The sequence below is a fragment of the Eschscholzia californica genome, unplaced genomic scaffold, assembly GCF_041429995.1.
Source record: "Eschscholzia californica isolate CP2 unplaced genomic scaffold, dmEscCali1.0.p SCAF_5, whole genome shotgun sequence".
NCBI lineage: Eukaryota > Viridiplantae > Streptophyta > Magnoliopsida > Ranunculales > Papaveraceae > Eschscholzia > Eschscholzia californica.
Window position 1 is genome coordinate 38111661 of NW_028238472.1, and position 26166 is coordinate 38137826.

General features: G+C 32.7%; 2 protein-coding genes across 2 annotated transcripts in view; one reads left to right on the top strand and one right to left on the bottom strand.

The window, feature by feature from the left end:
• LOC147539026 (tail fiber) overlaps positions 1 to 21206 on the bottom strand; it is a 59353-nt gene extending 38147 nt beyond the window's left edge. The window contains exon 1 of the mRNA XM_086638897.1: positions 20968 to 21206. The gene's annotated coding sequence lies outside the window, so the exon portion shown is untranslated. The remainder of the gene's footprint in view (positions 1 to 20967) is intronic.
• LOC147539031 (EG45-like domain containing protein) lies at positions 11779 to 13023 on the top strand. Its single transcript, XM_086643423.1, has 3 exons — positions 11779 to 11955; positions 12414 to 12693; positions 12814 to 13023. Exons 1-3 carry the CDS (start codon positions 11844 to 11846, stop codon positions 12818 to 12820), a joined length of 399 nt encoding a protein of 132 aa, XP_086499549.1. The 5' UTR covers positions 11779 to 11843; the 3' UTR covers positions 12821 to 13023.
• Positions 21207 to 26166: the final 4960 nt, after the last annotated feature.

Below are 26166 nucleotides of genomic sequence, written 5' to 3' on the forward strand. Positions count from 1 at the left end.
TTTAATGAGAAAGACCAACTTGTCTATAGCTCCTTCTATTTCACCAACTCCAATTTTAATCTACTTTTAACAGTTTATTCTTGACACGATGAGTCACACGCGTAAAAGAACAGTTCAGATCAAAGTCAAACTTTGATCAACTTTGAATTTCTTTTGTCTTTTAGTGAAAATGACACATCATGTCAAAGATCTTGTCAAGAATTTTGTACATGTAGCACTCCCATATTTAGAAATATGTTATTGTGGCTTTTTGTTTATTCTAAAATGTATATGAAAGTAAACATTTGCAAATTTTCTTAAATAACAAGACTTTGAAGCTAGCAGACATGAGTTGCTCCTAAGATATAGGGAAAATGAAACGAATAATACTCTGTTCCAAAGCAACAAGGGTGAAAATAATGCAGTTATAATTGCCCTATCAATAAGTCAACATACAATGTACTACTTTTGAACAAGTTGAAATGGAAACTCTGAAAGTTGATATGCGCATAGGGCATCGGCCCACCTATGTTAAAACTATAAATGTAAATTTATTTATCCAGTAAATTAGTAGATGACGAGGTGGATTAATTTAAGAAATTAAGTAATTTGTGGGTCAAGTTAGTGGTAAGTTAGTAGAGTTAATGATTTAATTAGTGGATATCATGTTAGTAGTGGTCTTAATTAGTGGGTTAAAGTTTTGTTCTATAAATATATCAATGTATACCCACCACCCTTTAGTGCAATGGTTGGACACCCCTCTTAAGTCCATAAAGTTGTGGGATCGAGTCTCGGTGGAAGAAGTTTGCCTTTGTCGTGCTTTAGGCCTCTTTCATGTTGTTGGGGCCTCTTTCATTCTTGGTTTAAATTAGGTGGTTATCGTGTTCATCACATCTTCCTGATGTATCAATGCCTTGTAACGACTAACGTAGATCATAGTCGAATTCTCAAAAAAAAAAAAAAAAAAAAAAGATCAATGTATGTAGTTTAATTTAAAGTCTATTTGAGTCAAGTAAAGTAATCAATTCAGTTTTCTTCTTCATTCTTCTTTAAATGTGCAGTCTATTTCCTTTATTATTTGGAAATTAGTAATTGTTCGTAGCATTTGGTATCAGAGCTAGGAATATTTTGCGATTACTAACCTAATTGCAAAATGTTGGGCAATCCAACCTCAACTTTCGCGATTTTGTGGGAAATTTTTTGATTAATGGTGTATCCAAATGAAAGCAATATTTGGCTTCCAGCAAATTTGGGAGGTTATCGAATTTTGATATATGTAGAACCATTTGATCAGGTAACACATGAACCTCTCTCTCAAGTCCAAAAAGATAGTTTGAGAGAGAATAAAAAGAAGGATAGAAGACACTGTTCTTTCTCTATCAAGATGTTAATGAGATTGTTTTCGAGAAAATGTCGAAAGCCGAAACAACTTAAGAAATGTGAGATTTGTTACAAAGATCCTAAAAGGGTAATGAGAAGGTAAACAAATTTGAAGCTTCTAGCTTTACGAGGTGAATTTTCATAGGATTACCTCTGTGAGTATTTCTAATTATTTTTGTAGAGTTCAATCTATTGTGAGTCAATGCGAGTTAACGATGAAAAATTAACTGATCTACGTGTTATTGAGAAAATCTTGTGATCATTGCTGACAAGTCACTTTGACTATGTTGTTGCTGCAATTGAGGAAGGAAAATACCTCTCAACTATGTCAGTTTGAAGGTTTAATGAGTTCATAATGTTCCCATCAATATAGGGTGAACCAGAGCGCTGTTGCAGAGTCTATAGAATAAACTTTTCAAAGAAATTTTTTGTTTGAAAATAGTGGTCCGAGTGATGAAGAAAACCATGGTAAGAAATCTAAAAAAAGGAATTGTATGACCAATCTAAAGTTAGATGTTTTCATTGTAAATCTTTTGGTCATTAATTATAAATTAGAATGTAGAGCTTCCAATAATATTCTGAGGATGGTAACTTTGTTCATGGTGATATAGAAAAGGGAGAAACTCTTTTATTAGCTTGCAGAATTGATGATGATTATTGGGTAGAAGATGATGAAGATGGAGTTTGGGGTTTCTCAGTTGAAGAAAATTATCTAATTGGAATCAATATTGACGATGACAGTAGCTCCAGATTCTCAATTAATTGAGAACACAACTATTACTCCCAATAATCATGATCATTCAAATCGAGAATTACGTCTCGGTCCAGCTTGTACGCGAGTTATGTCCTCAAGGTTTAAGACTATGTTGTAACTAATGATAATGATGATTCAGACAAACAGTACTTATATACAGGGCGTAGTAACCATATGTATGGTAAGAAAGAACTATTTTACCAATGGGATCAATTAAAACGTGGAGAACGCATTAGAAAACAAATCTGATGTCTCAATTATCGGTAAAGGTAATATTATTATATGCTTCAAAGAAGTTTCACGTGATAATATATCTGATGTCTATTATGTTTCTAGTTCATTAGAATTCATTGAGTTTGCGACAACTTTCTGAGGAATGGATCAAATGTGGGGTGGATTTCAACCGCGGATCGGTAGATTGTGATCCTATCACTTTTGAAGAACCAGAAAAAATGTAGGGTAGATTTAAGTCATGATTATACATCTGAAGTGTATTATGTTCCTAGGTTGCGTTGGAATTTATTGAGTTTGAGACAACATTCCGAGGATGGGATCAAATGTAAGGTGGATCTCAACCGTGAATTGGCAAATTATGATCCCATCACTTTTGAAGAAGCAGAAAAATGTAGGGTAGATTACAACCATGAATGATGAAATTCATTCAATTGGAAAAAATGATACTCGAGAGTTCTCTTCCAGCGTGAAAGAAATCCATTAGGGTAAAATGGTTTTTCAAGACCAATTACAAACCATATGATGACCAAGTAGACAAATTATTAATGAAAGAACACGAACACAATCAGATTTATGAAAAGTTTTCAAGGCCATTAAAAATTAATTAATTCATTTAGTTAAAGATCATGATGAGCATTACACTATTTGAGTTTAAGAAAGGGTATTAAAATTGTAAACTCAAATTTGTTTATCCGGTAAATTAGTAAATGATGAGGTGGATTAGTCTTAGTAATAGTGGAATATTCGGGTAAGTTAATGGGGTTAATGTCTAAGTAAGTGGTTATTATTTTAGAAGTAGTCTTAGTAACTGGGTTGAAATTTTTGTCTATAAATAGATTGTGTGCAAAATGGTTGTTTAAGTAAAAAATTTTCATAATAACTAAAAAACAAGTAATTTTTCAATTAACCAGAAGTTGTCGAAATATTATGGACAATGGTACGTAAAGTTTAGAATAATATGGTTTATTAACAACGAGGTCCACTTTTATTTTATTTTTGGTTCCCAAAATATCCTTACACTGTAAAACTCACTTTTCTCTAAAAAAAAAATAGAACTCTTTAGAATTTCTTCTTCTTCTTCTTCTTCATTCCTCAGAAGAGGTTCTTCATATTCATTGCATCAAAACTTTCAAAAACTTCCTTTTATGATGTAAAGAAATCGTGTGCTTCTGCTTGAAGCCTGATTACACCCATAAACAAACTAATAATGTAAGTGAACATATATCTAAGCACTTAATGGGAAATTTGATAGATTTACACCACCAAGTGAACATATTCGACGAGAAACGAGCAAGAAATTGAATGCTTACATATTCATGTTAGATCTGTTAGGTTTACAGCAATGCCTTCTGCTAAACTTGATTCAACAAAGCAATATTATGCAACTCGTAGTTTAGTTATTGGTTATGCCGTTTGTATAGTTTATTCGCAGTTATTAACAAACGACTTTACCTACTAAAGAAGAATAAACTTTTCAGATTTGAACAAGAAGAAACTTTTCTTTTTTTTTGTTCTCAGTTCTACAAATCAAATTTGCAAAATCTGCAAGTCGAGCTACAAACCTTGCAAATCAGGTTCGCAATTTACATTTTGCAACCGCAGTTTGCAATTTACATTTCGCATACTCTATTTGATGAAAAACGAAAAAAAGATGCCATTTTTTTCCTGATTTTTTTTTAAAAGAGGTATTGAAGTGGATTTTTTTAGAAAGCTAATGAAAAATCCTTTCTAAATATACAAGTTTTATCGAAATCCGACGTGTAATGAAAAAGTCATATATATTTAAAGTTAAAAAATTATATAATTAGTTATAGAAAAGGTATTTTATGTTAGAAATCTTTGATTTATGGTTGATGACCACCGCATTTTGTAACTCCCACCACCATAAGTTCTCCACCATTATTTGTATTCAAACACCATTATTAGTTATGACTCTATATTGGTTATGTAACTCATTTAGAGGTCTATATAAAGAGGTTCCTTGTTAATGAATAAGACGTACCAATATACCAATGTATCAAAATACTAATGTATCAATCTATCAATGTACCAAATGAGAGAAATTCTCTACAAACACAAGCATGCAATCTAGTTCTTCTTGTTTTTATCTCTTGATCTGTATTTTCATTATCTTTGTTCTTCCTTCTTTTATTTTTCACAACATGTTACCAGCACGAATTTCTCCATGATCATAGGGAAGAAGAAACTATCCACCTTCTTGAGCAAAATATAAACAAATAAAATATTAGTAAGTTTGTTCAACTCTTATTAGTCACTCTTTTTTGTTGTATATCTAAATTTTCTTATTATTCTTATTTATCTCTGACTGTTATGAAAAATAAAAGAGGGAAGAAGAAAGATAATGGAAATATATTAACCAAGAGATAGAGACAAGAAGAACATGATTTGTATTCATATGTTTGTAGATGATTTCTCTACTTTGATATATTGGTATATTAGGTACATTGGTTCACTAGTTTGGTACATCTTATTCACTAACAAGAAAGCTCTTTATATAGGCCTCTTGATGAGTTACAAAACTAATACAAGAGTTACATATAATCAATGGTGCTTGAATACAAATAATGGTGGAGAACTTATGGTGGTGGGAGTTACCAAAGTGTGGTGTTCATCCACCATAAATCAAAGATTTATAACACTCCCCCTGGATGTCCACCACATCAGATATTGCCTCATTAAAACCTTACTAGGAAAACCCAATGGGACAAAACCATAGTGAAGGAAAAAGAGTACAAATTCTTTGTTTATGTACATCTTTGATGAACACATAATCAGCCTCATTAAAACCTTGTTAAGAAAAACCCTATGGGAAAAATTCTTAACGAAGGAAAAAGAGTACTTTGTGAAAATATAGTATATAGTGTCTTCATAAACTTGCTCCCCCTCATGAAGGTTGAGGGCATTGTTCAACTTTTTATCGTCAACTTCTTTTTGGTATATATACACAAAATACAATTTGTAGCATTTGACATTTCAAGTTGCATTAGTATAATGTCTTAAAGTTCATCCATACTTTAACCTGAAGCTTGTTAATCCTTTACGGATATCGATAGAAGTCACTATTTAGTGATCCGTATTTGTATATCATGTACATCAGTAAGATAACTATAACATCTTGTGAAATTCATGTACTTATCACATTTCGTTGTATAATCCACTTGACACACATAAGAGGTGTTAAATTCATCATTCGATGACTACTGTCTTAAAATAGAGTTGTCTCGCCAAAACCTTGTCAGGAAAATCCAACGGGACAAAACCTGAACGAAGGAAAAAAGACTACAACTTTTAAACAAATTATAACAATTTTTAATACGCATAGTTGTCTCGTTAAAACCTTGATAAGAAAAACCCAATGGGACAAAACCTTAACGAAGGAAAAAGAGTACAACGTGATTGACATTTTATATATGAATGATAGTTATTTTCTAAAACCACATTACAACACACATACTGTATTGTCTGTACTATATTAGGTACTTCGGGACCTGAATTTCCATGACATATGATAAGTTAAGACAATATGAATTGCTTTGAACTATAGCCTTTTAGTAATTCAGAATATGTTCATTTTCAAGATTTTCGTTACTCGAATAATCTTTTTCAATACTCCACTGTTAAACTTTGATAAACTCTTCAGGAGTCACAATAGGATTTATAAATACTTCATAATATAATTCGGAGATTTGTAATTCATATTGAAATTTTATAAGTGGACGTCAAATCCTTTATAGACTAAATGACATTTCTTACACATGTCTACTTTATTACCTTCGGGGTAATTCTTAATTGGTGTTTCGATTTCATGTCTGAAGACTTAATTATTTTGTAAGAAAATCCACAAGTAATGAAGTATCTCGTCTAAAGTTGACCAATATTACTTAGAGTAATTCCGAGTCAATATGCTCCCAGTAGCTACTATATTCAGAAATACATCGTCTGAAATGATTTATTTGATTTTTCAAAATTTTCACAGCATACATAGTTCAATGATCTCATATATGTGCCTTTGTAAAAGGTCCGTGTCTCTTTTTGCACATATCCTCTTCAGGGGATTTTATTAGGAATATGAATCACATTCATTTCTAATTTGATAGCCTCTTTAGGAGGAAAAATTATTCCTTCAGTGTCAAGGAGTATATGTCACTTTGATAAACTCTGGTAATTTTTCCATTACCTTTATCTGGATATAAGCATATTAAGCTCTGAAAAATATTAATATCTCGAGGTAGCAAGTTTTCCGTATATTCATTCCAAATGAGAGAAACTCGATCATTTTCAAGTATTTTACGACATTGAATATAGGACTTCCTCCCCCTAATGTCGATAGATTTCCGTCTTATTTATGAGCACATACTTCGAGGATGTGACAAAGACGAACGAAAATCAATTGCTTTAGGCAAATTTGATTGTTATTTTCATATCATATTTACCATTAGGCAAAAATTACTATCTGATCACAGGTTCAAGTGTGAGCAATTTGTTATAATATCACAACTTCGAGTGTGATTAATTACATGTGAGATATATCATCTTCATGTGTTTTTATTTTATTTCATTTATTAAATCCATCATCACTTTCTTTTAGGGTATACAACTTTAGGTGTAATTTGAAAGCGGATATTCAACAAATTCTATTTTTTCAAGAATTTACAAATCATCACCTGAAAGAAGATATTATAACAACTTGAATAGATATTCTGAATTTCTGTAGTATTTTCTTACCACAAATTCAGTTGTAATCTCTTAAGAATCAATTGATATTTTCAATACTAAAACATCAATATTTCTCATTCTTCAGGAACGAGCAAACAAATTTTGTTTTGCAAGGGGTTATCTTTTTTTTTTGTGATAATTTACCAACTTATAGTGGTATATAATTTCACCCTTTAGAGATTTGATTTATTATTGTCTCGTAGAAATTTTATACTTCAAACTCTTGTAGAAATTTTGAGATTTGAAGACTTGTTTCAGACACACCAAACTTCAGGTTTGATTATCTCATATACAAAAAGATGATTCAGTTTGATCTTAATCAAATTTTGGTGGTTGAGTATCCTCTTCGGAGAAATCTTTTTTAACAAACCAAAATATGCACTTATGATATGTTCATACAAAAATAAACATTAGTTATGAAAGTAATACCAATTTCTTTTTTAAAGCATAACTTACCTTGACCTTACCATCGAATGAATCACATGAACATTCATATTTGATTGCAATGTTAATTATTTCATTATTAGTATGTATGCAATTCTCATATCCTTCTCATATGATTCAATATGTCTTAACAACAATAAAATAAGTGGTTAGCGATAAATAAGAATGAATAGTTTGTAAATTCAACAAAGAAAGATTCAAATACCTTTTAACTTAGCAATCACAATTGACCAAACTTACCAATCTTTTATTTGCTTATAACTTGATCAAGGAGTGAATAGTTTCTTCTTCCCTTTAAGCATAGAGCAACTCGTGCTGATAACGTGTTATGAAAAATAAAAGAGGGAAGAAGAAAGATAATGGAAATATATTAACCAAGAGATAGAGACAAGAAGAACATGATTTGTATTCATATGTTTGTAGATGATTTCTCTACTTTGATATATTGGTATATTAGGTACATTGGTTCACTAGTTTGGTACATCTTATTCACTAACAAGAAAGCTCTTTATATAGGCCTCTTGATGAGTTACAAAACTAATACAAGAGTTACATATAATCAATGGTGCTTGAATACAAATAATGGTGGAGAACTTATGGTGGTGGGAGTTACCAAAGTGTGGTGGTCATCCACCATAAATCAAAGATTTATAACACTGACCATTTTTTTGTTGTTGTTGAGACATAACAAACAATATCAAAATGATAAAAGAATTAAATAGATGACAATGTTGAGAAGGTTAGTATTGCAAGACTAATATGAATATCGATCCAATCTATTCAATGATAAGGTCAAAGTAAGTTATGCCTCCAAAATAAATTGGTATTACACATATAGCTAATGTTTGGTTTTGTATCAATATATTTTAAGTGCATATTTTGATAGATCTTTTACAGATACATGAAGTCAATAATTTTTAAGATATAAATCTTAGGGATGATGAAATGATAAAATTATTCCATAGAAGTGCTTCAATTCTCCCCTCCTATTGGATCTGTTAATAAAGATTATTTAAAGGAGAAAATTTAACTATCTGATTTTGGTTACAATGAATCATCTATTTGTACATGAGATTACCAAACCTGAAGTTTGATTGTGTGAAATAAGTCTTCACTCAAAATTTCTATAAGAGTTTTAAGTACAAATTTTCTATGAGATGATAATAACTCAAATCTCTAAAGGATGAAAAATATATAACCACTATGAGTTGAATAATTACCAAAATAGTAAACTATTGTAAAACAAATTAAATTTGTTTACTCATTTCTGTAGAATGAGAAATATTGATATTTCAATATTGAAATTATTTTTCATTGATTCTTAAGAGATGACAACTGAACTTGTGGTAAGAAAATACTACACGGCGAGTTCAATATATCTATTCAAGTGGTGATAATATTTTCTTTCGCGTCTTTAAACGGTGATCAGTTGTAAATTCTTAGAAAATAGAATTTGTTGAATGCCTGCTTTCATATTACCAAGGTGTAATGCCCAAAGAGAAGATGATGATGGATTTTAGTTTTTTTTAAATCATACGAAGATGATATATCTCACATGTAATCAATAACACCTGGAGTTGTGATATAAGAACAAATTACTCACACCTGAAGTTGTAATATTAGAACAAATTGCTCCCACTTGAAGTTGTGATTAGATAGCAGTTTTGGTCATACAAATCATATGATATTAAAATAGGCATCAAGATTTGTTTGAAGCAATTAACTCTATTTCCCTCTTTGCCACAACCTTGAAGTATGTGCATACATGACATATGATTTTTTATTATCAAATGAGACAAATCTTTTAACATTAGAGGGAGGAAGTCCTAGATTCAATGTCGTAAAATACTTGAAAATTATCAAGTTTCTCTCATTTAGAATCGATAAAAAGAGAATTTTCTACCTCCAAATATTGATATTTTTCAGAGCATAATATGCTCATATACAGATAAAGGTCATGAAAAATGATCAAAGTTTATCAAAGTAGCATGTGCTCTTGGACACTGCAGGAACATGTTTATATGAGAATTCTCCTGAAAAGGCTATCAAATTAGAAATAAATGTAGTTTATGTACCTAAATAAAAATCCCCTAAAGAGGATATGCCTGAAAGTAGAAAATGACCCTTAATGAGGCACGCACACTCAAATGAGAAAATTCATTGAAACATATGCGCTTTGTGGAAATTTCAGAAATCAAATAAATCGTTCCAGACGATGTATTTCTGAAAATAGTAGCTACTGGGAGCATGTTGATCCGGAATTACTCTAAGTAATTGGTCAAATTTTGAAGAAATACTTCATTATTCACGGATTTTGGTAATTATCATTTGGTGCTTCGACTACATGTCTGAAGACTTAAACTTTCAAGAGTTGTACTCTTTTTCCTTCGTCAAGGTTTTGTCCCACCGGGTTTTCCTTGTCAAGGATTTTCTAAAAGTTGTAGTCTTTTTTTTTTCGTTCAGGTTTTGTCCAATTAGATTTTCCTGACAAAATTTTGGTGAGACAACTCTATTTTAAAATAATAATCATCGAATGATGAATTTAACACCTCTTATGCATGTCAAGTGGATTGTACAACGAAATGTGGTAAGTACATCAATTTCACAAGATGTTGTTATCTTACTGATGTACATGATACACTAATACGGGTCACAAAATAGTGACCTTAATTGATATCCCTGAAGAATTTAACAAGCTTCAACTTAAAGTATCCATGAATTTTAAAGCATTATATGGATGCAACTTGAAATATCAAATGTTACTTATTATATTTTTGTGTATATATACCAAAAGGAAACTGGCGATAAAAAGTTGAACAATGCCCTCAACCGTTATGAGGGGGAGCAAGTTTATGAAGACATTGTATACTATATTTTCACACGTATTTTTTTTCATTCCTTAAGGTTTTCCCCACGGGGTTTTTTCTAACAAGGTTCTAATGAAGCAGATCATGTGGGTTTCAAAGATGAACAGATAGATGAAATTTGTACTCTTTTCCCTTCACTACGGTTTTGTCCCATTGGGTTTTCCTAGTAAGATTTTAATGATGCAATTTCTGATGCGGTAGACATCCAGGAGAAGTATTATAAATCTTTGATTTATGGTGGATGACCACCACATTTTGTAACTCCCACCACTATAAGTTCTCCACCATTATTTGTATTCAAGCACCATTATTAGTTATGACTCTATATTGGTTATGTAACTCATTCATAAGTCTATATAAAGAGGTTCCTTGTTAATGAATAAGATGTACCAATATACCAATGTATCAAAATTCTAGTGTACCAATCTATCAATGCACCAAATGAGAGAAATTCTTTACAAACATAAGCATACAATCTAGTTCTTCTTGTCTTTATCTCTTGGTCTATATTTCCATTATCTTTGTTCTTCCCTCTTTTATTTTTCACAACATTTTAGTCTTTATATGTTTTTTGACCTAAATAATAATTATGTAATGTTTGCTACTTTTTACTTATTTCCAATATTATTTGACTTATTTGGTTAAAACTCCTTAATTTGAAGTCAAGTCAAGTGATGAAGTAATCAATTTAGTTTTTTTCTTCGTTCTTTTTTTTTTGTTGTTGAAAGTCTAAGATATTATTAATAAATAAGAGTACGGTTACTAATACATATTGAAAATAAGTTTGAGAAAGATTTATTGCATTGATGTATCCGAGTCTATTGCGCGAACTTGTCAGTTGGTTTATTGTGATTTATTTGTTCTTCTTTGTACATGCATTTAATTTCTTTTATTATTTGGAGATTAGTAACTTTAATTCAGCAGTCTCTTTGCTGGTCTTTTTCCTCGCCAGCCTCATCGTTGGCACGCCATAGGCCCACCGTCCACCTGCATGGGACCGTAGTAACGGCTACCATATTAGTAATCATTTGAAGGTGAGGGAAGATGTAACAAGTTCCCTAAACTTCCACGACTCCATATAGATACAGATGACATCAAATCTTTAAGTAGTGGTCACACAAATAATGATAAAGGCTCAATCACATAATGGAAACCAATTTTAATTAGCACTAACAACACTTTTATTAGCAAAATTCAGGTTATCCACGTTTCTTAAATTCCCCACTATTCTTTCATTACCATAATCTTTTATTGCTTTATCTTTAAAGATCAGGTCAAAAGACATAATCCATTAATCCATTTAGTTATTCAACTCTATCTTAACTGTGATTTATTCTCTGTTCCAAACTATAAATATGAAACAAATTGTCCGGATGCAAACTCAACAAGGAAATTTGGATTTTCTAGAGCTATAATCCTTAAGCTTTAATATCAAAATACAAACAAAAATGAGGTTTACCTTTGGAATTATTCTTGTTTTGGTCCTTATTGATGTTCTTCTTGTTGACTTTGTCGTTGGCGATCTTGGGTCTGCTACGTCTTATAATCCTCCTTACCTGCGTACGTCGTTGTCTCACAATTACAAATATTCTTTTTATTTCGGGTCGATCTTAGGTAGTTAGTAAGTCAAATGTAGATTTGACTTAGCTAATGCTAAGTCAACCCAAAAGGAGATCTTTGTTGACAAGGGTGATGTAGTGAGGGAATCAAAGAAGACATTGAGCACAAACCTATTCCTGGCCCGAGCCGAGCCCAGGCCCGACCCTAACCCAGGCCCATAGTTCAAGTAGTGCATTTCTGAAACCTTGAAGTCTCAATAAAGGAAAAATGTAAAAGAGTAGCAGCTAAAATCAAATAAATCAAATTGGGTCTTCGTAGTTACTGTTTTATTGACATAGGTTACAAGAGGTTCAACTAACATGAATAACCAAGTAGTTTGAAGCTTAAAGACCCCCTTAATATTACGTAGCACAAAATAAAAGTATCGTGTACTAACGCTTCCTTTCTCCTTGATGCAGCAACGAAATGTAACGGATATAGTCAAGAGCAATTCCCCGAAGGAGGTATGTTTGTCGCAGCAAGCATTGGATTATGGGACAATGGAGCAGCATGTGGTCGAAGGTATCGAATGAGGTGCATCAGTGGATTGAGAAGACCGTGTAAGGACGGAATAATAATTGTACAAGTAGTTGATGTATGTCGAACTAATCCATGCCCGGCAACTCTTCTCCTCTCAAATAAAGCTTTTGATGCTATCTCAAGATACCCTGATACGAAAATCAACATCGAATATGCTCAGTAATCTTTCTTCCATGTTTCTCTTTACATAGATATTCCCTTCATCGATAAAACAGAATATGAGGTTGACAAAACAACGAAGGAAAGAAATTGACTTCTATTTTGTTGTTCTTTTTGCAGGATTTGATTGTTGCAAACTCGTCAAACGTAACTAACTAGTCATGGAAAATGCATCTTGTGTAGAATGGAATTAAGTTTGCTTTCCAATATTATCGCACTAATATGTAACAACACTAATAACATAATTGCACATGTATACGTTAAAGAGGGTGGTGATCTTCAGAAAAATGTATGGAAGATAAACTCAATAAAGCAGAATGATTTTATCAATTCAACAAACACCAATACAATTAACTTTACTTCAAGAAAGTAAATGCAAACAAGAACGGTTAAATCAAAGGAGATTCTTTGTCGGGTTTCACAGAAAATGAGTACAAAGTTAACTAAAAAAGGCCGGCATTTTGGGGAAATTAGAAAAAGAAAAAAAAGTTCAGGGTACAAAATCTCTTAAATGAGTTCTTGAGCTTTATAAGAATCTCCCTTCCACCAAGATCCTTTCAGCGGAGACGAGTAGGATATCTTATAGACGCTCTCTACAACCCTTTCTTATCCAAACAAATTTCTCACAATTATGCAAATGCTATAATTTCTACCATTTCTTTGAAGTATTTTGCAAACAAATTGGGTGCAATGTCATTCCATGACATGAAAAACTTAAAATGACAACAAATTTGAACAAGAATTGATTTCTAAAGCCTTTCAGAAGCTTCTAATAGAAATAAACTCAAACATAAAGACTTCACAGGTTGAAGGGTGCTTCATTTTTTCTCCATTTTTAATGTTAATTAACACAGTTCCCATATAAAACTTATTTTAACTTGCCAAACATTTTTTTTTTGCAAGTAGAGTAAAATAATGTTTGTTTTGATGCTGATTGTATCATATGATATAAACAAAAATAGAAGTTAACTCACATTAAAATTGAAATAACCCAAGTGACGGTTAGAAGTTGGTTGTTTAGTTATTTCTGTAAGTTCTTTACTGGGTTAGTGTTATCATTTCTTTAGGATGACTCTAATAGTGGAGAAGTGTTCCGTTGTAGTTTATTTAGTGGGTTAGTGGAGTCTTACGTTTAAGGATCAGTTATTTCTTAGCTTATCTATAAATATGCAGTCTGATTATCAATGAAATATCAATTTAGAAACAACATTTGGTATCAGAGCCACAAACATCACCTGTTTGATAAACATCCCCATAGAAGCAGTAGGTTTCTTCTTTGCAGCAACAACTTAATATGTCTGATAAAGTGGTAGACAACTTTGTCCAACCAGCTATACCCCGTTTCGGTGGCCACTATGACCATTGGAGCATGTTAATGGAGAATTTCTTGAGATCAAAAGAGTATCGGACTCTCGTAGAAAGTGGTATTGTTGAACCACAAAATGCAGGAGGTTTAACAGAAATTCAGCAAAAGAAGTTAGAAACTGAAGTTGAAGGATTTGAAGGTGAAAAATTATTTATTCTAGGCAATTGATCGTTCTATATTGGAGACTATTCTGCGGAAAAATACCTCCAAAGAGAAATGGGATTTAATGAAAAAGAAATACGGGAAATGCTAAAATCACAAAGGATTTTGACAAAAGAAGTTACCCAGCTGATGTGGCGGATGAGGTTTGAAAGTTTGACAAAATCTGAATCGTTGAGAGTTGAATATCACAACTGCCACATCAGCTGGGTGCTTTCTTTCGTCAAATCCTTTGTGATTCTAGCACTTCCGAAGAAATACAGGGGATCGGCAAAAGTGAACCGTTCACAACTTCAAGCACTTCGTAGAGATTTTGAAACTCTTCAATTGAAACAAGAGGAGTTGGTGAACGATTATTTTGCTAGAACAATGACAATTGCAAACAAAATGAGACTTCATGGTAAAATAACTTGAAGTCTTGGTTTTCATTAATGGAGAACTTCTCCTTTTATATACAATACAAACTTGATCAAAAAGATAAAGGGTAGAAAGGAGAAAAACAAGAAAAAGTTTCCTATTGGACCTGTCCTAACAGCTCCTGTCCACAGCAGAAGAAGGTGGAGCAGAGGAGGTGGAGAGGTAGTACTAATTGTTGCAGTTTTGTCTGTTGATAGAGAGAGGAAGGAGATGACTCAAAAGGTATTTATCCTTACACCTTGTTTACAACATCACAAGTGCACAAACACTAGCTGTATACTTCAATTACACCATCAGTTATGGTCATTGGTTGAGGGCAGCCTATGCTTGTAATGTGGGCACTTCATCTTCTTCATCCAGGTTCTTCATTTTCTCTCAGCTGGAATTGGTTCATTCTCTTACAGTCCCCCTCAAACTGAGGACGATTACAAGTCATTAGTTTGCCACAGAGAGAGAGAAACGAAGGGGAATTGAGACCTTTGGTAAAAATGTCTGCCAGTTGATGTTGAGATCGGATGAAGTGAAGTCGAAGCAAACTAGAGTGAACCAGCTCTCTTAAGAAGTGTAGGTCAATTTCCACATGTTTCGAGCGTTTGTGAAGAACGAGATTACTAGCAAGTGATTGAGCACTTAAACTATCAGAGTATAGATCAAATGTAATCTGAGGGAACCCAATTTCCCGAAGGAGATATGGGAGCCAAAGTTGTTCAGTTACAGCACGAGCCATAGCCCTAGCCAAAGTTGAAGACTTGAAGCACTTAGCCGTGAAAGATTGAGATGATTTTGAAACTAGACAAACATTTTGTATGAATGAACTACAAAAAAAAATATTCTAGAATTACAGGTTCACGAAATTAGTATTGTTAAAGACGACTAGTTCGTTATTTTATTAGTCTCATTTTTGTAATTATTTATTTATTTATTTATTTATTTATTTTGTAATGTAAAATAATTGGAAATGATTGATATGTGAAAGACAATGTTTGGGTTTTGCACTTGTTAAGTGACTTTCATTTATTAAGTGTGGGCCGACAATTTTCGATCGTTTGTTTTTTCATTTGGTAAGTAAAAATGACTTCTAAGTGGTGCCAAAGTAAGCTTTGACTATTTCATAATGCTAAAAAAAGACATCTTTACCCCTCACCTTATCACCTAATATAACAATGATCAATTTTATCATAACTAAAAGCAAAACTTTAAATAATTGATATACACAAAATTTATTTATGGTTTTAAAGAAGAATCTTCTTCTTCATCACCCATTCCTCGATAAACTCTTCTCCTAGATTCTTCTCATCTCTTCTCCTTCACTAATCATGGTACCACCCGAACGAAACGTGATTCGTTTATCGTTCATAATTCCTAATTGTTTGAGGTTTATGTTTTCGACACAAAATATTCATAAATTTTAATTCTTATTTCAAATTTTCAATAAGTCACGAGCTTAATGAGTTAGTATAAAAAGCTGCAATTTAAATACTTTAAGATCAAAATAGACAACTACTAAGCTCTGTAGAAATTAGAGTTAATTAAATTTTTTTTTTTATACAATTGGATTTGATGAAAAACAAAAGAGATAGCACTTGCCATTGATATTATTAATGAGTGATTATCACTTACTAAATGATAGCACTTCTAAATGCTAAAAAATCAAATGCTCTTTTTTTTGTTGGTAAGGAATCAAATGTCCTCTTGATGTCAACCTAGTTGTGATGTGCTTAATTTATAATGATCCAACTATATACATTTGTAATTTATTTTAATTTAATTAAAGATTAATATATTTTCAAGTTTTATTGTTCTAATTTCTACCTTTTAAGTGATATGACACTCATTACCACTTAATTAAGTATATGTAATAGTCATTAGTTTGGCATTATTCTAGATTTAAAAAAGAAAATAAGAACTTATTTTTGTTGAAAAAAATTAAAAAATACATCGAAAAATTAATTTTAAGCATATACGCACTCCCCCTCCTCCCCCCCAGCCCGTTATTAAGTCCGACCCAAAAAATTTTTAACCCAAGTTGTCTAGGTTGCGTGCAAGCCCATTCTCTTCAGGGCAGACTGACCCGATAAATGACAATAGTTGAAGGAGATCCATTTCGTTTTGGTGTCTTGTCCTCTAATCGTTCATGTTGCATTGTGATATGTAATTTATTAGTTGTTTCTGTTGTTTCTCTGGTATTATGAAAAACCAAGAATCCGGTCTTCATGTTTTAATAAAACAGAGATACACATTAGAGTGTCTTTCTGAAATAAATTCAGAGATAAATTTAAGTCTGAAAAATATTACTATTTTTGAAACAGATTAAAAAGAAAACTAATAATTTTAAAACATAATTTAATTAGATGGTTAGAGAGAGAAAGCCGAGTCGAGTTGTCTCTTTCCTTAAGACAGTGAACACCCTGGTATTAGTACTAAAACCAGCCAGATGTTTGTCTTCCAGGATACAACGGCTATACCTTTCAGGATGACGACTAAGAATACTTCGTATTTCTGAAAGCGTGCGAACTTCAAACAAGCGGTAAGAACCAGATGCAAGTGACTACTTAAACTCTAAATGCTCTTAACTTTGAATGTTAAAATTTTCCGTGTTTTGTTTGCTGGATTCTGTTTGGTATTTATAGAAGTATTGGTGACACTTCAGACAGGTGCCTATAGACGAATGGATGCTTCTCAACAGACATATTTGACTGTTGGTTTTCGGGTGCCATCTTCACAGTCATATCTTGCGCCTTGAACTCCCACCGTTAGATCATCAACGGATCTATCTTAAGGACGCCAATCATCATAACCGTCAGATCAAATCTATGACCGTAAAATCAAAGGCTCTAATCGCTCCTCGCAACGAAGCGTTCCGTGCGGGCGACTCTAAAGTGCCCAATGCGCCCTAAACGCCCATTCACCCACGCCGCGCGTGCGTGTGCGTGGTTCGCATAGTGCGAACCACGCGAAACATATTTTCATTTCAACCAACATACCATAAATATATGGAAGATTCTATATAAGGAAATAAAACATTTCCTCTATCATAAATATGGTACTAACTCAAAATCCCGGTTTAGAGTTAATGGTATCCATATCAAACTAATTTTGTAATAACTCACTCATACGGAATCGGATTTGGACAATATATGGGTCTAAATTCAAGTACTCGACGAGACGAATCTAACTAGACATCCTGCTCGAGATTCTGATGAATATAGGTACATCAAATTAAGGAAAAACCGGTCCAGCTGCTTTTGAGCATAGGTACCGATTCCGACAGTTTCTTCATTCTTTGTTTGATAAGGGTATATATGCTCCATTTCGCTTTCCTTTTACTAATATTTTTTTTCTATATATGTTGCTTGCTACTTGCTAGATCTTTGCTAATATATAAACAACCGTGTATATCTTATTTTAGATATCAAGAAAAACAAAATCTACTCGATGGTCGATGATGGTGTTCAACTAAGATACGAAACAATGGTGAAAATTTATTTTCCGTTTCCAGATAGTTTGCTATTGTATTCTTTCTAACGCTGACACCTAGGATGTGGTCCGTTTAAAGTCCGTTTTGTCCATTGTGGGCTGGTACCCATGGAAGGCTTTGTGCAAAAATATATTTCTTTTATCCGGTCCGAACCTACCTGCTAATGGGTTATGACATACTGATTAGAACTAAAGGTGCCACCATTGTTAATTTTACCATACACAGTCCTATATATTTTCTAAAGAGCTCGACAATAATTCTATAATTTCAGTTATGAACCTGATTTTATCGATCTAGTTTTAATATAATAAAGCTGTATAATCAAGTATTTGTCATGTAAATCAAGAAATAAAGAATTTTTTTCTCACATATTGATTTGGGGGCTCATAGACGGTCATGTAAAAGATCCTTGCACCATGTGAAACTCTGAACTAGGATAGTTGGCCTAGGGGGAGCCTATATAAAAAAAAAAGTATTGTAGTGGGTCGGATGTGTGACATTTTTTTTTTGTAAAATTTTAATATGTTATTCGGGGACCGGATTTAGGATTTTCACTTAGGGGTGTGAATTTATATACTTAAATAATTATCTTTTTTTTGCAAACACAGAAATTATTAAAATACCTATATTCATTAATTATGTTACTACATCAACGATTACAATTTCACTAAAAACTTCTTTTTCAATAAAAGCTTATATTTATTAGTAATAACAAGAACTGTAATAAGATGGTGCGGACCAGCCTTCCGGGCTGCTAGTGATAATGTCTTTGGCACACCTGGATCTCACGATTTTAAAAGGCCTTAACCTATTAAAAGGAGCACCACACTCCTGTCTCTCACCAATGTGGGATTGTTTACAACAAGAACGAACTTAAAAGTTTGTTATTGTTAGAGCAAATTGAATAGATGTACCTAACTTTAATTTATTTTGTACGTTTGTAGTGTACGTTTATTCTATTATTCTTTTTTTTTGTTGAAATGATATTATATTGAACTAAACAACAAGAGTTCTATTACAGTACATAGGAGAAATAAAGTAAGGGATGTTCTTCCATGTCTGCGTCCTATTCCTTTTCCTTGCCCATTTTGCCAGTCTGTCTGCCGCTTGATTGAATTTCCTGTTCGCATATGAGAACTTAACTGTTTCCAACCTTTGCTTGATTTCCTGTATTTTTTGTATATGAGTTTTGGATTGCCACTGTATTTCATTTCTATGATTCTGTAAATATTGTATCACGTTGATATTATCACTTTATATAATTATTTTCCTGTAGTTATGGGCTTCCGCCCATTCCATCCCCTTCAGGATAGCTATCGATTCGCATTCCTCTGCATTTCTGCTTCTGGTTGTTGTCGTATGAGCTTCTAGGAATTTCGACTCATTGTTGTGTATGATCAAGCTTGTTCCTGCAATATTTTGGATGTCGATGAACGACGCATCTACATTTATTTTCACCCAATCTAAATTTGGAGGGGTCCATTTATCTTTTATCGTTTTGGTTTTTATCAGGGTATTCTCCTTATATTGGGGAAAGTTTATTATCATAGATTTTATTTGATCTATCTAATTGATTTCATGTTGAAAGCAGTGGTCACAACGTGCTTTCCATATATTCCACAGTATCGTCGCATAATGAATATTATTGGTTGTGATACTACCTTGTGAGTTTTGTTCCCAAGTGAAAATCCACTCTATCACCGAGGATATTTTTTCAGAGATAATATTGAAGTAAAACCATATGTTTTTTTCCAGTAGATAGTATAGGAGAGCATGATCTATAGTTTCCACTTCGTTACAGTTCGGGCAAGTCAGATTATTGTCGATATATTTACCTATTCTCTCCCTAACCGGGAGTGCTTTGACACATATTTTCCATATGAATAATTTTATTCTGGGGATGACTGGAATCGACCATATAAAATTCCAATTTGGTGATAATGGTAATGAAGAATTCATACTGATGCACAGATTTTGATACGTGGATTTGACCGAAAAGTTTCCCGATTTAGTAAGGGACCATCTTCTCTGGTCCTCATTGTTGCCTACAATTGGGATTGACAAAATTAAATTTCTAGTTTTTTCATCAAATGTGTTTTTAAAAAGTTCTTCATTCCATTTATCCTGTTCAATCAGTTGTGAGACCTTCGTAATGTAAGAGTTATAAAAATTAGAAGGGGGATGGTGTAGTGTTGGGATCCAATTATCTTTCCACCCCTCTATTATTCGATTATGAAACTAGTGGTTCCATATTTAAATTCTGGGGGTACAAAAGATTTAGAAAAGAACTTTAATTAAAAGAAATATTTTTTAAATTAAATAAATAAAAGCAATAGGTTGAATCCTATTTTGAAGGGATCCAACCAAAATTAGTCATTTCTAGAAGATCCTTTGTCGAAGGATTCCCATTTGGGAGCTCCGTCCACCCTCTCGGAGAGCCAAGCCAGAGGGGCCCTATTGGGAGACCTTTCTGGGCTAGGCTCTCAAATTTAAATGTACGACTAGATCATGTCAATAAGTCATTAGCCGCTCTTAAGGGCCATAATATGAGCGGTATAAACACCTTCTTGCAGTACCATTTCACCACGTCCCTTAACAAACCTGAATAGCCAAACGAGATCTCTTAGTCGGCGAAAGAATTTAACGGGTTTGATTTGATTTGATTTTGCACATTTACCTAAACGACCGGTATTCTGGGCCTTAGGATCAACCTAATGGCCAAGCTTTTGACTACATATCATATACTCTACTCGAGGCTAGAATAAGTTTAGGAGGAATCAATTCTCAATGTCAACTTAACATTCACTATATAGTTCATGTATTATGGAGACAAACCTAATTGATTTCTCCCCACTTCATCCGTTTCAAAATCACTTGTTTTCTACTAGATTCTCTTTCGATTGACATCAGTCACTAGACTTCCAAGTTTAGAAGATTTTGAGAAATAAACTATATTAACGAGAAAAAAAACATTATTAACTAATGAACTAACATTACTAAATCACCTATTTTTATTTCATCAAAAACAACAACCACCTATTTTTAATGATAGTGTGCTCATCTCTAGATACTCCTATATAAATATTTGTTGTTACATATGAAACTAAAGTGCCTATATTAGGGTTTTGAGTAGAGGAGTATCTAGGGTTTTGAATAATCTAAGATTTGAGTGGTGAAGAAGGATTGTACATGAGTAATCAAAACCATTGAAAAAAAGTAACTTATTTTCCCAGCCTTTTTGGAACAAGTAGTCTTTTTCTACCTGTAATGGTGGTGGATATTCAATCTTAGTAAAGTTGAGTTGAAAAAGTTTTTTAAGACTAATACATCAAGATTCTAAAGAGGTTTTGACATACCATTATCACTATAAGCATTTCAACTTCTACAATTCTTTAAGTGATACCCAAACCTTATTTTCAATGCTTTTTGTTTTTTAGAAAAATATTCAATGCTTTCCTAATTTGTCTTTCATTTTCTTATCTTAAAATGATACTATATTCTTGGTTAATACCAATGCATGATTTCAATTGTCGAATGATTTTAAAAGAATTTTAATTCTTAAATTAATATCGTAATGATTAATTGACAAGGATAGTGAAGGTTAAGTAGAGATGCACGCTTCTTCAAGATGTCAAAAGTTCACCATACATTCTCACGGAGATTACAGTGGACAGACTTCGTACAACCCAAAGGCATCATTCCCTTTGGTTTGCACAACCAAAAACTTATTCCGACGGTATCCAGGAAGATAAAAAAAATACGGATTGTATCAAAAATTATTTACAAAAGAATATGAGACTATCTTCAGGTGTCGAGGGGCAATAAATGACCTAGATAAATCTACGAGCTCGATTCGATTATACTGCCTACTCTTAATAACCACCTGAACTCCGAATCGTCTTCTGACTGAACAATCAGATGCATTTTTTGAAAGAACGGTTAAAGGAGCAAGTGATCGCCTCTCTCGCCATCAGTTTCTCCTCAGACATACCCCCCGCTCGAGCAACTAATCTTATTCTTTCTTGGATCATGTTCGTGAGATTGAGAAAAAATCAATAAATTTCTCTATCTGAATGATCGGTCTCAATTCGGGAGAGGCACTAGTAATAGGCACAAAACCATATGTTCTGGTTCTACATTTGTTCGAATAAAATCAATAACTGCATGCATTGCACGGTGGATGTGAAGAAGTAGATCAGTATCGCGGCAATAATGAGCCAAGCTAGTATTTGCAGTGAATCCCCCCGTTATGGCTTCTATGGGATTTCTTATAATTTGGATATGTTATTTTGGGGTCAATCTATTCGGAATAGGGCTAAATAGTTATGGTTCATTCAGATTAACAGCTAATTGAAGAGTGACCTAATACATAGGAACAGTAGAGTGCTTTCGCCGTTGGTGTTCTTTCCGATCTCTCCGCATTTCACCGCTCCACCGGAAATTCCCTCTGCCCATACTGCAGCTTTGTATTTCCACCGCCTGCCCAGGGTTGAGCCCTGGGATTTGACAGCGGACTTGAAAAGCCACCTACAAACGCTTTATGCCCAATTCTGAATAACGCTTGCATCCTCTCTCTTACCGCAGTTGCTGGCACAGAGTTAGCCAATGCTTATTCCCAAGATACCGCCATTGCTTCTTCTCCGGGGAAAGAAGTTCACGACCCGTGGGCCTTCTACCTCCACGAGGCATTGCTCCGTCAGGCTTTCGCCCATTACGAAATTCCCCACTGCTGCCTCTTGTAGGACTCTGGGTTCGTATCCGTAATAGTGGGAAAAGAAAAAAAGGCCTAATTTCAATTTTTTTAGGAATAGTGGCGTTGAGTTTCTTGACCCTTTTCCTTAGGATTAGTCATCTACTTCTCGATTGAGGCAGGAAGGGATATAACTTAAAGTGTTACTTAAGTAGTTATTTTTGTAGTTCGTTAGTATATATACAGTTCTTCCGAGGTGAGTTTTTTTGTTGTGCACAAAAAGATCTTTCGTTTAACATTTCCAAACAAACTCGGTGGATATGTAAAAGATATTCTTTCTTTTCCATCACTTTGGCATGTGTAAAAATAATATTGTGACATTTCATTTCCAGAAAATAATATCTTTTTATTCTTATTAATTGTTTCTGATTCACCAGCTTTTATGTCTTTAGGAAGGAGATTCATCAATTCTGTTTTCATTTGTTTCATCAATGTAACTATATTATTAAAAAAAAAAAAATTTATTTTTAAGTCGGAAAGGTTTTACTTTTATCCTGGGAGTATTAATTTAATAGGATATAAAAAGGTATCCATTTATATCTTTTCAATCAAAAATTTCAAAAAATAGGGCCGTTAAAGAACTAGCACAAATAGAAGTGATTTAAAAATAATTTTTGGTCTTATGACCCAAAAATCTACCCCTAATAACACATTTAATCCACCCTAAACTCCAAATGGTTTTATAAACCAAAATATTTAAATAAATAGATATCTAGTCCATTTATATCCATCTCGAGATAAAACCCAAATCTCTAGGATGCTTATAATTTCATAATACCTAAGCTAACCTTATATAAAATGAAACACTTCTGTTTTAATCAAATCCACCAATATTTGGTTTCCATTTTTATCTCCCTCTTTCTCTCTCCAATCACGATCTTAATAATCGAAACCATTATCTTCATTTCCAATCAAAATTGGAAACTAAAATATTTTTCTCTTCCTAAAACCGAAACCTATATTCATTCTCTTTTTGAAGAAGCTTCAGGTCTCATTCCAATCCAATAAACCAGTTGAAATCTCCATTGTTTATTTCGATTTCCATCAGAAAGATTCAGGTTAGTACCTTTGTTAATATCTACAGCTGCTTATGAGGTTAAAGTAACAAGTTTAATCTTTCTTTCTAATGTTTTTCATCATCATCTTTAAAGATATCTATGATTTTCATTATAATCGATTTCATCTCTATATCATCTTCTCAAATATTCATCATTATTCATGATTATTTCTCTCTAAGATCTTCATAACCGATTTATGATGTTAATGATAAATCCTTGTTTATTAATTCATTATTTTCGATTATGTTTATGTTTGTATCCATGTATTATTTTATTTTTCATTAGATTTAGGTTACTGATCTTGAGGTTTAGAACATTTTTTTATATCCGATCCGGTAACGATACCATTTTTTATCCAGAAAAGATTTCGTACGTTGTTTTGTAACAGAATGTAAACGATATGTAATTTATACGAAATTATGTGTGCTTTATTTAACATGACACATAACAGTAGGTAAACAGTGTGTAATGTTACAAAAATTATATGCAATGTATTGCACTTTACATATTTTTTTTTTACATAACAGTAGCCTTGTTATTCAAACTAAAGTTTTGTTGTCTCCAACACATGATGAATTTTATAAAACATTATACATAATTTACTGTATTATACATGTCGTTTCTGGTAAATTATATGTTTTGTTGACTGATGTATATGTTTTTCTTTTTGTAGTTTTGCTGCTACTGGTGGAATTTCCTACATAAGCATCCAACCTACGTAAGACTGCGAAACTAAAATCTGATGGTTGGGATAAAATATTTACTGAAGTTGGTCAGTTGTTTCGATTTTCATGAAAGAAGATTTGGTTCGTTTGTCAAGAATGATTTAAATCGTGTAACTGTTGTTTGTTGAATGACTCCGATAGTTGAGAAGATACTGCAGTGTAGTTGTATAAAAAAAATAAAGTTCTGGTATAAATAATGTGAAATATTTGATAAATTACGTTGTATACATGGGAAATGATGCTTTCCTCGTAATAAATAACACATAATTACGAACTTGTTTCATAATTTGTATTTGTTGTATGGTTACGTATGAGTAAAAATGAAAACAAATGCTGATGTAATGTTCGTAAATTGCACATAATTTATGAACATGTTTCATAATTTGTAAGGGATGTTTGGTTATTTTTAAGTAAAAACGAAAATTAAATGAAAGAAAGTGATATATACGTTATGTATATTAACCCCCAAATCACGCTAAATTGATCCCAGAAAATATACTCTTTCCGAATCCGAAAGTTAAGTGAGAGAAAATTGATTTGAATCGAAAAAAAATTACATAATAAGAGAGGGAAATTTGATTTGGTTTCCAAATCTGTAAAGAAGAGAAAGAAAATTGATTTGGAAATATCCGTTTGGGGAAAGTTTTGATTCAGTTTCAAAATAGATGATATATGAGAGAGAAAATCTTGCTTAAATTATATCATTTTTTCCTTTTTTAAACCCTAAATCACGTTACAATATGTCGTTTGAATTTTGATTTGGCCCCACTTTAAAAAATCCCGCAAAATTTGTTTAGGAACATGGAAGGTATTTTCTCGGGTTTTAGTCCCAAGAGCAAAAGGACTAGAAAACCATTTTTTGGGAAGATTGGACCCTCAACCCTTTTTTAACATTATTTTTTTCTATGTACCCATGGACCCATTCAAAAATGCGAAAAAGATATAATGATCCCGATATAAATATAAAATACAAGCATTTGTGGGTTCAATGAAACCTCTAGTAAATGCCCGCCCGTAACCCAGTAAATAAAGTACATTACATAGTCCGGTTTAGGGATTGGTGACCGCCCGTAACCCAGTAGATAAAGTACATTACATAATCCGTTTTAGGAATTGGTGACTTACCCATTCAGTGACTTTCGCACTAGACGTTAGAAATCCCCAGAAAATATCATATCCGTAAAGCAGAAACATAGACTCACTCCTATGAATGTGGAAAATATACCGTATTAGTCAATTCGATTCGGAATTGTGGATTCATCTATAACTCGGACATGCGTATTTTTTATTTTCCGATTGATTTACATGTTTCATTAATGGAATTTTTTTGATGTAGTGTGGATCCATACGAATTCGCTTATCCTAAAAACAAAGAAACCTGACTAGAATGATCCTGTATTAAGAATTAAATTGGCGAAAGGAATGGGTCATAATTATTCACTATATTTATTCCTTTTTCTACTTGATTGGCCTGGTCGAATCATGTGCAATGGTCATTGTAGTTTTATATATCCTACCAT

Bases quoted from the DNA above. Each gene is read 5' to 3' on its own strand.
- LOC147539031 (XM_086643423.1), top strand. From the start codon at position 11,844: ATGAGGTTTACCTTTGGAATTATTCTTGTTTTGGTCCTTATTGATGTT. The intron at 11,956-12,413 runs GTACGTCGTTGT...TCCTTGATGCAG, and splicing joins TTATAATCCTCCTTACCTGC to CAACGAAATGTAACGGATAT.